Source organism: Bos mutus, chromosome 10 (genome assembly GCF_027580195.1).
Source record: "Bos mutus isolate GX-2022 chromosome 10, NWIPB_WYAK_1.1, whole genome shotgun sequence".
Classification (NCBI taxonomy): domain Eukaryota; kingdom Metazoa; phylum Chordata; class Mammalia; order Artiodactyla; family Bovidae; genus Bos; species Bos mutus.
This window is the reverse complement of record NC_091626.1, coordinates 71,375,696-71,390,941: the sequence shown is the minus strand read 5'-3', so window position 1 is coordinate 71,390,941 and position 15,246 is coordinate 71,375,696. Positions and strand designations below refer to the sequence as shown.

Sequence of the window (15,246 nt, the reverse complement as noted above, 5' to 3'; positions counted from 1 at the left end):
CACGTCTACTATATCTGACTTTGATTCTAGAGTAAACGTGATTTGTATTTGGGAAAAAAATTTAAAGTCAGCCATCTTAATTAGATGTCAAGTCTAAGCATTTAATTTTCCATTGAAAGTTTACCAAAACAGCAAATCCAAAGTTAAAATAGCTACATAAGACAAGCTTAATTTAGATAAAATATGTTGAGGTAGACATACCATACACAGTAGAAACCCCAGGATGATTCAGTAGAGACTATTATTGGGTCTCATTCTTCAGGAATAGAGCTTTTCTGGTACCGTTTGTTGCCAGAGGCTTCCTCCTTACTTAACCAAATTTTGCAAACTGTAAAGCATAAAGCAAGTTGGAATTTTCTTTCTCAAATATTTTTAAAGGAAAATATCCTTTATGCAGTCAAAAAGGGAAAGAACTTGCTATTAAATCTACTAGCCACATCTGAACCATGTTACCTGTGCACACCACCCCTTGGCTGTATCATCTGACTACTAGTGCCAGCCCCTCTAGGTCTGCTTGCCTCCCTCTCACCCGTTCTTCATAGGACAACCACAATGAAATTCTGAAAAAGAAAATTTGATCCTGTCATAGGCTTCCTCCTTTAAAATTCTTCCAAGAGCTTTTCATTGTTGTTGGGATAAAAACAAATATCCTTCAGGAGGCCAATACAGCTTTGCAGCCTCTGGTTTCTGGACACTATTACAACTCCTACATGCCTGTTGAGGGGCCTCACAGGGCCCTCATATAAGCCGTTCCCTCTATCAGCTTATTAACTCCAATCTTTCAGACCACTGCTGAAACACTTCAACAGAAAGACCTTCCCTGACCCCCAAACCAGGTCAGGTACCTGCTATGTGTGTTTATTTCTCTATGTCCCTTTTCTTCAAAACCCTTACTACAGTTGTAATTTTAAATGCCTTCATGTGGTTATTTGAATGTCCATCTCTAACTAGATTATAAGCTCCGAAGATACAGAATAGCGGTTTTTGCTTATTTCTAGCAGCTAGCGTAATATTTTATAGCTATTTATTAAGTGAATAATATGATAAGCTATTGAACCACAGTGCTACATAAAGCAAAGTAATGAGAAAATAGCACTTGGTGAATATTTGGTGTTTTTACCATTCCTTTTATTATTTTCCTGTTATTACTATTCCTTTTCAGTTATAAACTGAAAAGATAAAGATAAATATATATTATGGAGTTAACTTGTTGAACATTACCTACGGAATATGTATGTACCTGTATTTCATGTAAGAAAAAAATGATTTCTCAGTATTCATATGACAATTGCTCCATGTAATGTTAATTAACAGAAGTACAACTCTATTTTCAGGCCACTCAGGAATCTTTAGATCAGAGGATTCATGGGACATTGGCTCTTAATTCTTAAATTTGCCATCAGAATGTTTTTAAAAATGAGTATTATGAAATTGATAAGAAGTCAAAATAAGACAAATAGCTATGAAACCTGGACAGGAGTCTCCTGTTTGTCATCTTCTAGAAACAGCTTTGGAGAAGGCAATGGCACCCCACTCCAGTACTTTTGCCTGGAAAATCCCATGGATCGAAGAGCCTGGTAGGCTGCAGTCCATGGGGTCGCTGAGGGTCGGACTCGACTGAGCAACTTCACTTTCACTTTTCACTTTCATGCATTGGAGGAAATGGCAACCCACTCCAGTGTTCTTGCCTGGAGAATCCCAGGGACTGGGGAGCCTGGTGGGCTTCCGTCTATGGGGTCGCAGAGTCAGACACGACTGAAGTGACTTAGCAGTAGCAGAAACAGCTTCACAAATCACTTGGAAAATCAGTCTAGAGGTAAACATAATAAACCACATTTCCTATCCATTCTTGAAGTTGATGTTTCTTGAGAAATGATCAAACAGCACCTGTTGAAGACAGCAATAAGGCCTGCCTCTGATACTCAACCTCTGATTCTGAATTAGTTTGTTAGCTTGGACTGGTCAGGAGGCATTTCCTTCAGAATTTTCATGAGTGAATTTAAGCGAGTATGTGTTAACATTATCTTCTCTTTCAGCTGGGAAGAGAAATATAGATATCAGGTCATCTTAAATTTAACTTTCAATCTGATTCTAGAAGCCACTTGAGATTAAAACTAGTGATTGGGATCTGGTAATATTACAACACATTTCATAAGTACATTTGTTCTGTTATGAAACAACTTTATACAACAAACCTAGAGCACAGTAAGGTGACAGATAACAAAGTTTCCTATGAAAAAAGACCAGTCACTGATGCTGAGTATTGCTACTTCTGGTCTCCTTCCTTCCTAGCCCTTATCACCAGGTTAGTGTTAACTCCGAAACTTGGGAAGACAAGAATAAAGTGCAATCAGAAAGCTTGTGGCGACAGAAGCATTAATCAGTCTTTCCCTCTTTTCCAGCAGCAAGAATTTTTTAAATTCTTGTTCACAGTAACATATGTCTGTCTTTAATTGCTAATGGCCTTCAAAGGTAGCTCTGGTTGTCAGGTTTAGCACAGATGTTTCTGGTAGATGATTTTCAGTCGTTTTTTTTTTTTTTTTTCAGCTTAGAATAGCCATATCTAAAACCAAACTCAGTGGTGTTACTCAGCTGTATGAAGTTATCATGGATAAGTCTTAGTAAAAAAAAAAGAAAATCCAATTTATTTCTGACATAGCACAAATCTACTTTTTAAGATTCAAGAATATTCAAAATACATCGGGAAGTTTTGCTTAAGCAGATCACTGTAGAGTCCATTAATCTTATTTGGGTGCCCCTGGACATAATGAATCATTTTTGTTACTTTCAAGTTTGCTTTTTTTTCAGTCTTTAGTGTTCAACATTTTTGCTGTGTATTGGGTATAGTTCTCTCTGCATTTATCTTACCTGATAAATGAGGTTTATCAAGGTCTTTAGACATGTAAATTGTTTTTCATCAAATTCAGGAAGTTTTTAACCATTATTTCCTTCAACATTTTTTCTTTTTCCTCTCCCTTTTGTATTCCCATTACTGAAGCATATTTAGGCATGCTTTATGGTATCCAACTAAGCTAGTTTATTTTCCTTCATTCTTTTTTCTCTTCTTCAGATTGCAAATCTCATCAATCTGTTTCAAGTTTGCTGATTCTCCAGTCAACTCAAATGTGTTGTTGAGCCACTCTACTGAAATTTTCATTTCAGTTATTTATTGCACTTTACAATTCCAGGATTTCCATTTAGGTTTTCTTTTTTTTTCCTCTCTCTCTCTTTCTTTAGGAACATCCTCTATTTAATGAGACACTCATCAGACCTTCCTTTACTTGGCAGAACTTGCAGACTACAAATGCCTGTTCTTGCCTAGAATAGAGCTTCTAATGAGAAATGCTGATAGCTAGCAGAAAAGGATCCCCATGTTCTTGGCTGTATCTGCCCAGATGAAGTCTCCCTCCCTCTGAGCTGGAGGTGCAGGGGAGGGAGGGAGGGAGCAGGTTGTGGCTCGAACACCACAGGCTTTCACTGCTCTTACCAAGGTTTCATAGACTTTCTTGAATATCTCTTCATTTGCTTTATTCCTTGAAGAAAATTTCCACAGACTTAAGGTAGCTATTTTCTTTGTCATTTGCTTTAATTATGGCAGTTTTGTTGAGGAGGGGGTCCATGGAGTTACTCAGGCCATTTCAGAAGTTCTCTCCCATACAAATTATTTCTAATCACAGTATTTACTGATCCTGCTCACCAACTTAGTTGCTCAGAACAAGGTTTGGCAAACTATGGACTGTGGGGTAACCTGCTGCCCATCTGTTTTAATAAAGTTTTATTCCAAGAAAACTATATCCATATTTTATATATTTTCTATGGCTGCTTTTGCACTACAACAGCAGAATTGAAAAGTAGAGACTTCATGGTTGAGCTTAAGATATTTGTCATCTGCTCTTTTACAGAAAAAGTTTGCCAATTCCTGGCTTAGAACATGGTTTCATAAGCTTAATTTAACCATGCAAAAAAGAAAAACAAAACAAAACACTGTTCTCCTATCCCAGAAAGTACATAAAACTCTGAAAAATAAATGCCCTGGTTACTAAATGTATAATTATCAAGGAATAAACTATTAACAGGGCTAAAAACAAAACCAACAGTAAATTCTAAGGTTGTTCTTCTGAAGGTAGTAAAGTAATAGCCAAATTTCTATTTAGAATGAGTCAGCAAGCTACCAAAACAAACCTGCTTGCTTCAACTCAAAACCATCAAACACTAGTAAAACCCATTTAAATAAGAATCCTTAATAACAGTTCTCAACACTCTTTCCTCCGAGATTTCTAAGCATAAGGTGGTTGCAAAGAGGTCAGATTTATAAACAATGACAGTCCATACCCAGCACAGAAAGGAAGAATAGGAATGTGGAGCTCAGCAGCTCTCCACCTCCTCCTGAACCAAACCTGACAATATGGCTTCACTATTTTGCTTTGTATCACAGATTCAATACGGAATGCCAAACCAAGTATAAAGAATTATTAGTGTGTCCACCATTTCACTATCCCTAAATTCATGGGTACAGATTATCAGGAACTGTCTATATTAAAGAAAACACACAACCATGATGAAAATTTACCTCTGCAACCTTTTCTGGTAGAGGGATGATGTGGATATCCATCTCAGATGCATTTACTATGGCTTTTGTTTTTAAGAGGTAGCTAGATAGAGAGCATAAGGAGAAAACATTAGTACCATATCACAGTTATGATCAAGGAAACAAACTTGGAATACCTGTCAAGCAAAGATTGCCTTCTTCCTGACACCCATTTCTAGATTCATAATGTATTTCGCAGGAAAAACATTCTCAATTACCAAGTTATCAGAGACACTATGCCTCATCTCACCCTTTTCCAGCCCGGAATCCACTAGTCAAAATTATCCCAGGACAAACTAAAGCCAGAAAACCAGGGTCACATGAATAACTGTAATGAGTGTAGGCCTCACACACCACCAGTAGACTGTGTAGCACAGTTAGAAGGAAAGTAATCACATTGTGACAAATACTGTTGGTTGCCTACCCAACAGCCATTCCTCAAGGCTTTCTTGCTAACAGAACCCAGATTTTGTTTAGGGCAGCAGTGTGCCCAGTCCTAAGAGATGAATCATAACTGTTCTAGGCTAACTGTGAAAATCTTATTCCCTACTGTCACACAGTTGCTTTCCCAGCTTAAGGGACCTATTCCCTGCATTCCCACACTTTCCATATCCTTTTCCTTCCAGTTCTGGATGCTGCTTATGGATGTGATGCTTAACACCTGCAGCATCCAAGAGAAAAAGGCCATGAGAACCAGTGATGCTAACCCACAGCTCTGTCGTGGCTGAGCTACTTGGATAATCCTCGAGTAGCCAACTGTCCCACCCTGTTCTTAAAGCCACTCTTAGGTTTTCTGTTACTAGCAACCAAATTCATTCCAATACCCACAGACATAGATGTATCACAGTCCCAGACTTGGGCTACTATACTTTTCTAATTTCTTTTTTTTAATTTTTATTATTTTTATATTATATTGGACTATAGCTGATTAACAATATTGTGCTGGTGTACAGCAAAGTGATTTAGTTATACATGTATCTAGTTTTCCTGATTTCCCCTTAATCAAGAAGAATGTATTGACCTTTGAGTCCAGTTCCTCATTTTTAAAGACTTAAGACATTACTTAAAATCAATAATGTTTTTCCAAATTTATATTAAAATTTTGTTACTAAAAGCTTACTTCCCTAAGCAAAAACTCAATTACAACTGTACTAAAGTAATTCCTTAAACTGTTTCTAAAAGATTTGAGGTTATTAATAGCACACATTTAGAGATACTTTTCCTCGTATCTCTAAACCTAATTCTAAATAAATAAAAATTATTTAAGAATGAACTAGAAAATGAAACAAATCCCAATCCATCTCAAGACCATATTTCCTGTTAAAAATCTGCACTGAAGAACCTCATGATAAAGGGGTTTATCAAAGCGCATTAAAAAGAGAAGAAGGAAACTTCTGTTTTATGAATGGAAAAACAGGCTTTGGAGTTAAGACATGGACTCAAATTTTAGCTCCTTCACATCTCTAAGCCCGTTTTCTTAAAAACACATTGAGGAAAGCATAGCACCTGGTTATCAATGGCTGTTTTTGTTTCTAATGATAAGACTTTGATGGATGTTTCAATTTGTTGAAATAACAGAAAAGCTTAACAAAAAGTAGAGTTTATAATTAGAAATATCTAAAGTAATTCATAAGAAAGAACAACAAATAGGGAACTTTTTCTGACTTTATAAGGCCACATAATTATTTTTTACTTTTATCTGCTTCATTCTTTTTCTGCAGACAAAATTTCTCTGCATTTACACACACAACAAATAAAATATTTACCCCAAACCCAGAGCTTTCACTTCCCCACTGCAGCACCTGTACCATCTACAGATGACCAATGTCTTTATGCCTTTATTTCAAATTCTTAGGGTAAAAAAGCCTGACTGGCTTAGCATAGGTCAGGTCTGTTCCTGATCCCATCGCCCGGGAGTAGTATCACATGGGATACAGACATGGCCACAAGGTCCCCACTGTGGGAGGCAAACAGAGGCTGGGCACAAGCTGGAAAAGTGTCTACCACAGCATTATTCTGCCTCACCTTCCAAAAGTTCCTGGAATGAAAGAATATCCTCACAGTACGATTATTAACACGCAGTATTATTATGAGACATTTACAATAGTCATGTATTATGAGACTATATTTTGGTCCCATTGCCATCTTTTTTTGTAAGAGCAGTATAGCACATGGCTTTAGCATCTTCTCTAATACAAACATTCTGCCTTTTCTGGAAAATGTTTTAAAATGTATCTGCTGAAGAAAATCTAAGTCTACTTACCACACCATTTTGTCACTGGAAAGGCAGAAGTGGCCTCTCAAGGCAGCCAGGGCAGCATGGGTAGAATATAGGTGGAAACCAATGGGAATCTCACAGGAACTACAGAATAAAAGGTTGTAAGTGCTGGAGGAAAAAAAAACAGGATATGAGTAAGAAAGAAAATCAGGGAACAAATACAAAATAACATCTCTGCACTCATTCCTAAAAGCTAGAATATAACAGGAATGAGACTGAAGAAATGTCACTTTCAAGAAAGGTTAATTACAGCCTAGATTACTTTGTGAATTCTGGCTACAAAAGCAGTCATGGATACACAACTGTCACTTTGCTAAAGTAATTTATACCTGAAAAGCAGAAAAAGAGCTAACTAATCAGATTAACATTTAAACATATAAAACTACACATAACCATATAAATTAGCCACTATTAAGCCAATTTTCAGTTGAAGTAAAACAGTCAAGTTGACTAGGGCTTATTAAGCAATTTAATAGAATGCAAATCAGGATTTTTTTGCAGATGTAACAACAACAAAAATTACCCAGACAAAATGAAAAAGAAAGAAATTATATGACCCTAGCAAGTCATCTACTTTTTCTTTTATCCTCTAAAAGAAATGTGGTTTTAGTTCTATTTAAACCATTTGAGTAACTAATTTACCTTATTTGCTAGTATATTATACAAATCTAAATATTACAAAGAAATGTTTAAGAAAAAATTAACTGCCATGCATGTACTAAAAGCGATTTAGAGTGGTTCGATGAGGGAAAAATTATTTGTATAAACATAATATACTATGCAGTAAAACAGTACTAATGAAGTATAATAACTGCATGGCTAAAAATAAACAAATTCATGTCAATGAACACTAAACAAGACCAAGGAACAAATGCACTAAACTTACTGGTAAATGAAGTCCCACACTACACACGCAATACTGTATTTTTTGGAACTCAAACCTTTGGCTCATGGGTCTCAGGCCTGTGGACTTGGACTAGAACTAAACCTTTGGCCTTCCTGTGTCTCCAGCTTGTCAACCATGGCTCTTGGGACTTCTCACCCTCCATAATCGAGTGAACCAATTCCTGACAATAAATCTCTTCTTGCTGAGTCCCATGGCTCTCCTTATTTCAAAAACATACAAATACACCGAACTTTCTCTCCAGTGTTTTAAAAACCATCTAGATCTGTACTGTCTATAAGAATGCAAGCCACATAAGTAGTTTTATATCTTCTATTAGTCTTGCTTAAAAAAAAAAAGAGGGTAAAAGTAACAAGTGAAATTAGTTTTAATATATTTTATGTGACTCAGTATTCAAAGACATTATTTCAACATGTAATCAAGAGAATTCCCTGAGGGTCCAGTGGTTAAGATTGGGCACTTTCACTGCCCTGGCCAGATTTGCTCCCTGGTCTGGGAATTCAGACCCCACAAGTTGCACAGTGTGGCCAAAAACAAACAAAAAAACAACATCAACAACAGCAAAACCCATGTAATCAATATTTTTAAATTATTCAATGTTTTGGACTAAGTTTTCAAAATCTTATGTGTATTTTGCACTCAGCATTTCAGTTCAGAATGGCCACTGTTTTAAGTGCTCAGTAGCCACCATCTGACAAGTGGCTACAGTACTGGACAGCATAGATCTAGCTAGATGTATTTCTCTCTAAGAAGATATTCAAAGAGCTTCTGCCTCAGGCCCCAAATGAACCAATTCCAAGCAGGCCGCCACTCCTTCCCAGCTTCCTTTGGGTGGGAATACACTCCTGGAAGGATAAGGAGTATCTTTCAGTTGGGTAAGAGGAGCTACAGAAGTCTTCCTGGTTACTGAGTACAGCAACTAAGAATTCCTAAACATACTCTATTTAAAACTAAAATTGGACCAAACAATGGTCAAAATGAATTGTCTTGCTGCTAAAATCAACTGAAAATTGAGCTCTGTACTGAATTCACTGAGTACCCTGTTGTCACTTCTAAATCACAGTACAGACACGAGGCAAAGTTCACCAGGCAGTATTCAAGGACCTAACTTTCAACCTGTGTTTTTCTCCAGGTTCCTAGGTTACAGCAGAATTAGTCCTACTGTAGTTTATCACAAATTCCAGGTTTAATGCAAGTGTATAAGTCCTAGTTATGTCAAAGGATTACAGTTTATAAAAAGTGATTCACTTGAAGATAATTTTCTTTTTTCCCCTCCTGGACATAATTTTCTTAAATTCACTTCACTTGCACAACCCACGAGGGAAATGTGGCCCTCAGATCTTAAAACCTTTACACAAATATCTTTTCCATTTCGTTAAAACATCAAGTTCGTACAAGACAATCAGGTAAACAGAGCATTCTTCAAGTACACTGTATAAACGAAACAGACTTTTCTCCTAGTGGAAGATAGGAAAAAACTTCTGGTCCAAGTCGGTTCCACGCTCTTCAACCTCAATAAGTCAGGAAATAACTAGAGACAGTTCTGATATTTTCAGTACGTACCTGCCTTTGAGCGAACCTTCAATGCCAACTAGGAACGGAGCCTCCAAAACTACATTATTTGTGACTCCTAGAAGGCAAACACAGGTCAGAGTGACTACCTGTGAGGCACTGAAAGGGAAAACCTCTCCCAGCCAGAAAGGCTCATCATGGTCACGAATATAATAAAAAGTTATTCGCGCCGCCCCCACCACCCGCCCCCACTCCTGGCAAATGAGTTAATTTCCTTCCAAATTTTCATCCCGCTTTCCTCCCAGCCGGCTCTCAGTCACCCAGTGAGAAGGCGCCGCGCTCACTCACTGGAGAAGACCACGGCCCCGAGGGACCGCGACAGGTCCCAGGCGAGGTGCACAGAGTCAGCGAGCACGGCGTGGCACTGCGCGCACTGGAACACGGCGCATCTCTCGGGCTGCAGCCATTGCGGCAGCCGCGGGCGGGACGGCAGCTTCTCCAACCCCAGCCCTGCGGGGCCGACCGGCGAAGACCCTTTCACCACCTGCGTGTCCCACTCCATGGAAGTCGCAAAAGAAGGTTCATCAATCGCTTTCTTAGCCCCATCACAGAAGTCACCCTGTGGCTGCTTTGCAATTCCAGAGATATGCCTCCGCGGCCGAGCAGCCATTTTCCCGCAGTCGGCGCCACCGTTTCAAAGACTATTCAGGCCCCACCCCAAGTTCTTTTCCTGCGTCCTCATTGGACAACGTGAACCCGGGGCTCTGCCGCGCACTTTGTTGCCTGGATACGCCGTTTGGCGCCTAGGTTTTGGGGAGGTGTGAAGGAGATCGTGGGTCAGGTGGAAGGGAAGTCAGCCATCCTATTGGTCAGTACCGGAAGACCCGCGCCTTTAACGCATTTTTAACCAATGGAAGTGCAGCTTACGTAATTCAAACTCTCTATAAATATCGGTTTGGTCAACGCTTAGAGTGGCGCCTGAGCGTTGAGCGGCGCTTTAGCGAGTTAGGTACCGGACCTCTGCGTCGTTGCCTGGATTGCAGTTCGCCATGATCGTTCCCTCCCTGGAGGAGCTGAACTCCTTCAAGTACAGTGACCTGCAGAACTTGGCCAAGAGTCTGGGCCTCCGGGCTAACCTCAGGGTACGGGGCCGGTGACGGGGGGATAGGATATGCGGCTTCTTTGAGACGCTGTGGGAGGGGACCGAGCGGTAATTTCGAGGGCTGAGGCTACTGTCCCGGCCCTGGGGCGGTAGATTTTGGTTCATCCAAGGGTCCAAGTAACTGCAAAACCGAGAGGGTGTCAAAGTTTTCACCTTTGTTGAGGCTGACTCTTACAGGAACTCACAAAGATGCCCGCCTCCAAAATTGTTAGCTTTGGTTTTATTGGGAGTACTCTATTTATCAGTCCATCGGTTAGGAAACGCAGGCCCTTTAGAAAACTAAAGGAATGCTGCATCTAAACGCCAATTAATAGGCAGTCGCGAAAAACTCCAAACAGCTAACACTTTTATAAATGGACTTTGCTTCTGGAAAACTCCAGACAGCTAACAGTTCTGTAAATTGTAAGAGGTCCCAAAATTTCCTGCTACTTGAATGGAGGACCTGGAAGAAAGGATGATTTTTAGGGAACCTCCCCCGTGGATAAGTTTAACTCAGCTCTGATTCAGTAGGATCGTTCGTCTATTGGTCATTGTTGTGGTAGTATTCTATTCAAAACTGATGAGGTCTTTGACTCTGATACTGGCAAACGTTTGGGGGAAAATGTTCAGTTCGGAATTGGATGTATATATTGTTCTGTATATTTAGTAGAGTTTCCCCATATAATATTAAAGTATACTCTGGAGATTTATTCTGCAAGCTGTAGTATTTAAACTGAGTGAATGTTAAGATCAGTCCTCACAGATATTTTAAGTGGTTAAATTAATTAAAATAATCAGTACCCAGGTACCAGTTGGGGCTGAAGGATAAAGAACTATCTCTGGAGATGTTTTTGAGCTATAGTATTAATATTTAATGGCCTCCCAATGCTTCGTGAACAAAGTCTTTTAAGTCCCTTTCATTATTTTTTTGCAGTCTGGCTGGAGTCTTTTATCCAAGGCAGCAGCATCCAGACTGCTGCGTGAACACTTAGCACCTTTATCCGTCTTTCTGCCTTTGCTAATTCTGATCCTTTGGCTTCAGATCCCTTTCTCTGTCCTTTACCTGCATGAATAATTCCCAGTTACTCTTCACAGTCCAACTGAAATGTCATCACTGACCTGGCACCTTTTCTTTACCCCTCCTCTTCATTCCCTTGGCCACAGGTCCACCGCCCCAGTAATCCCAGGGACCCTCCACACCTTTAAGGCAGTGTAATTTCAAGTACTTTTTCTCTACTCTTGCAGGCTTCCACCATGCACTCTAGTTATTTGTATAGCTATGTTCTCTTCTCTACTGAATGTTAAGTGCCTTGAACAGAGATCTCATCTGTCCATCTTGGAAGTCTTTATAGCACTAAGTGCAGTACGTTTTATTTGGGATGTGTTGGACTGTTATTCAGAACTACGATTTACAATCACTTCTTGGCAGTGCTAGAGTAATGCACCAGAAGGTAGTTCTTTTGACAAAGTTATTATGGAGGTTTCCTACTTGAGTTTGGAGCTCTGGCTAATATTAAGGCCCCATAACTTTTTGGATCTCTGAAGAGCTATTTTAAGTTCAAAAGTGGGGACTCGGGTTCAATTTTTCTGAAAGTCTCACCTATGTTTTTCTCATAACCAACTGCAGCCAGTTTCTCCTTTTAAAATCTAACTTCCACACCATCAACAGTGGTCTTTTCTTTTTATAAATTTATTTTATTCAAGTATAGTTGATTTATAATGTGTTAATTTCTGCTGTACAGCAGATTGACTCAGTTATACGTGTATATATATATTCTTTTCCATTATAGTTTACCACAGGATATTGAATATACTTCCCTGTGCTATACAGTACCACCTTGTTGTATATACATTCTGTATATAATAGTGAGATACTACTCTTAATAGTAAGGGAAAAGGAAGGGACAGTTACTAAGATTTATTGTACAGCCACTGGTCCTTTTCTCACTATTACAAGCTTAGATTATAAAGACTTCTGCTCTTTCCACTTTATTGCAGCTCCCTTCCCTCACCTGGCAAACTCCACAACTGGGTAAACCCAGCTATACACTTAATCCTTGCTTGTACCAACCAGCTGACCCTGGCTGGAGATCATCTAACTTTGTTCACTGTGCTTAATTTAAATGTGACCATGAATTTAACTTATGATTTATTTGATTCTCCCACATGTCTTTGGTAGTCATTAATTTTCCCATTATTAAGGATAATTATTTCCAATCTTCTTACCTCAAATTGGCTCCCTTCCAACACTTGATGACTTCTCTTAGGTCATGGAAAAACAGATGCAGTCAAGCTGAGAATAGCCTCATCGTTCCATCCCCAGACCCACCTGTGATATGTTATAGTAAAAGGCTGTGCCTCAGGGCAGCCTGGCCATTTGTGCTAGAGATCCCATTGCCCTCTCTGGGGCTACAACTCCTGCAATTATTCCTCTCTGCTACATCAGTTTCTCTTACTCTGGTGGCTCATTTCCATAATGTGCACAATCACATTTTATGTTAATTTTTATTTATTTTTACTTTTGTCTGCACTGGGGTCTTCACTGCTGCTCACCAACTTTCTCTAGTTGTGGTGAGCAGGGGCTGCTCTCTAGTGGCGATGCGTGGGCTTCCCATTGCACTGGCTACTCGTTGTGGAGCTCTAGGGCACACAGGCTTCAGTAGTTGTAGCACAGAGACTCAGTAGATGTGGCTTGCAGCTGCTAGAGCACCTGCCTCTGCCACAGGCACCGCATTTCATCATTGTTTCATGTTTGAGGTTTTCACAGCATTTTTTTTTTTAATTTCTTTATTTAGCTCTATCAGAATCTTCATTGTGTCATGTAGGATCTTTCATTACTGCACATGGACTCTCTAGTTGTGGCCTGAGGGCTCAGTAGTTGCCCTGTGGCATGTGGACCTGGACCAGGGATGGAACCTGAGTCCCCTTCATTGCAAGGCAGATTCTTAACCACTGGACCACCAGGGAAGTCCTTTCACAGCATTTTAAGATGTTCTAGAAATCTGTGCAGCATACAGATTTAACAATACTTTAAAATTTGCTAAGAGGATAGATTTTTTTTTCCTACAGAACCACACGACATGCAGGATCTTACTTCCCTGACCAGGAATTGAACCTGTGCCCCTTGCAGTGTAGTGTGGAATCTTAACCACTGGACTGCCAGGGAACGTCCAAGAGAATAGATCTTACGTTAAATGCTCTTACCTCCAAAAAAACCAAACCCCACAGAATCCAAATAGGACAGTAGGTAACCTGGAGGTGATAAATGGTTTGGCAGTGAAGAGCCCGCCTGCCCGTGCCAGAGATGTAAGAGATGCGGGTTTGAACCCTGGGATGGTAAGATCTCCTGGAGGAGGGCATGGCAGCCCACTCCAATATTCTTGCCTGGAGAATCCCACAGACAGAGGAACCTGGCTGGCTATAGGCCATGGGTCACAAAGAGTTGGACACGACTGAGGGACTTAGCACACAAACATATCAATTTGTATACATTAAATATCAACAATGTCAGTCATACCTCAGTAAAATGATTGAGGGGGAAAATAAGTCAGAAGAATGAAGAATGCCTAGTGCCTAATTCTGTCCTACCAATTCACCCACTTCCCAAGAGAGTTTCAAAAAACAAGTAGAAAAGAATGTATTCCTTTATTAGTACTAGCTGACATGGTGCTTGATACCTTGATACAGAGCCTTCAGGTAAAACTCACAGCCTAAGCACAGTCTATCCTGTGCCCAGAAGCTCAAACTAAATTGGGATCTCTGCCTCTCTTGCCTGGTTGTTATTGTTCAGTCATTAAGTCATGTCCGACTCTTTGTGACCCCCTGGACTGTAGCCTGCCAGATCCTCTGTCCATGGGATTTCCCAGGCAAGAATACTGGAGTGGACTGCCATTTCCTCCTCCAGGGATCTTCTCAGCCCCAGGATCGAATGTCTCCTGCATCTCATCCACTGAGCCACCAGGGAAACCCATTCTTGCCTGGACACATAGCCAGTTGTAAACGGTACAAGCAGAGAACAGAGACTGGTAGCCGGGCACCCCTTGGGAAGGAAATCTGCATGGCTGGTAGGAAGAGGGAGCCCAGCCATGTGCTTGACCTTCTAAAGCATAGGAAAACATAACCCATCAGATTAGTATTCCTCTTTCAGGAAAGAACTGGAAGGAAAGGTTCCCTTGGTGGAAGGAGGAACTCCCTGGAGACCTGTAACCATCCTCCTAAGACTCTGTATTTGGAGTTCTCCGTCTTTGGGACTGAGCTTTCTAGGTGGTGCTGGTGGCTCAGACTGTAAAGAAGCTGCCTGCAATGGAGAAGGCCTGGGTTGGATCCCTGAGTCAGGAATGTGTGAATGGCTAACCACTCCAGTATTCTTGCCTGGAGAATTCCATGAACAGAGGAACTTGGCGGGCTATAGTCCATGGGGTCACAAAGAGACACGACTGAGCGACTAACACACACACATTTTAGGGACTGCCCACATACCTCCCCCCTACTACCGCCACACACACATATGCTTCACTAGGTACCCAAGCCAGAAACCTGGGTGTAATAAAATTTCCCTTTTCCTCAGCCCCCACATTCACATTGATTTTACTTACTAGGAAAGTTATTAGTTCGTCCATGTGGCCTCAGCCCTGTTCTAGCTCAGGCCACAGTTGTCTCTGGTTTCCTACAACAGCTTCCTTGCAGGTTCCCTGTCTTCCATCCTACCCTCATCAAATGTATCATGCACATTGTACAGACAGAGTCATCATCCCCAAAAATGCAGAACCCACTGCCCTGCAACAAACTCTGCAGACTGCCTTTAAAGGTCATCCTCTTAAGAG

The 15,246-nt window shown here is 40.4% G+C and overlaps 2 protein-coding genes across 2 annotated transcripts in view; one reads left to right on the top strand and one right to left on the bottom strand.

The window, feature by feature from the left end:
- Positions 1–1,431: 1,431 nt before the first annotated feature.
- OIP5 (Opa interacting protein 5) lies at positions 1,432–10,065 on the bottom strand. The gene is made up of 5 exons (XM_005911709.3): positions 9,631–10,065; positions 9,334–9,400; positions 6,852–6,974; positions 4,571–4,652; positions 1,432–2,036 (listed from the first exon to the last, which is right to left on the bottom strand). Exons 1-5 carry the CDS (start codon positions 9,950–9,952, stop codon positions 1,941–1,943), a joined length of 690 nt encoding a protein of 229 aa, XP_005911771.2. The 5' UTR covers positions 9,953–10,065; the 3' UTR covers positions 1,432–1,940.
- Positions 10,066–10,172: 107 nt separating this feature from the next.
- The window catches only part of NUSAP1 (nucleolar and spindle associated protein 1), a 30,394-nt gene continuing 25,320 nt past the window's right edge, over positions 10,173–15,246 (top strand). The window contains 1 exon segment of the mRNA XM_070378203.1: positions 10,173–10,424. Within this exon segment, the coding sequence (XP_070234304.1) occupies positions 10,332–10,424 (93 nt within the window). The 5' untranslated portion in view covers positions 10,173–10,331.

Bases quoted from the DNA above. Each gene is read 5' to 3' on its own strand.
- OIP5 (XM_005911709.3), bottom strand. From the start codon at position 9,952: ATGGCTGCTCGGCCGCGGAGGCATATCTCTGGAATTGCAAAGCAGCCA. The intron at 9,401-9,630 runs GTGAGTGAGCGC...TTTGCCTTCTAG, and splicing joins CGGGGCCGTGGTCTTCTCCA to GAGTCACAAATAATGTAGTT. The intron at 4,653-6,851 runs GTAAGTAGACTT...CTCTCTATCTAG, and splicing joins TCCAGTGACAAAATGGTGTG to CTACCTCTTAAAAACAAAAG.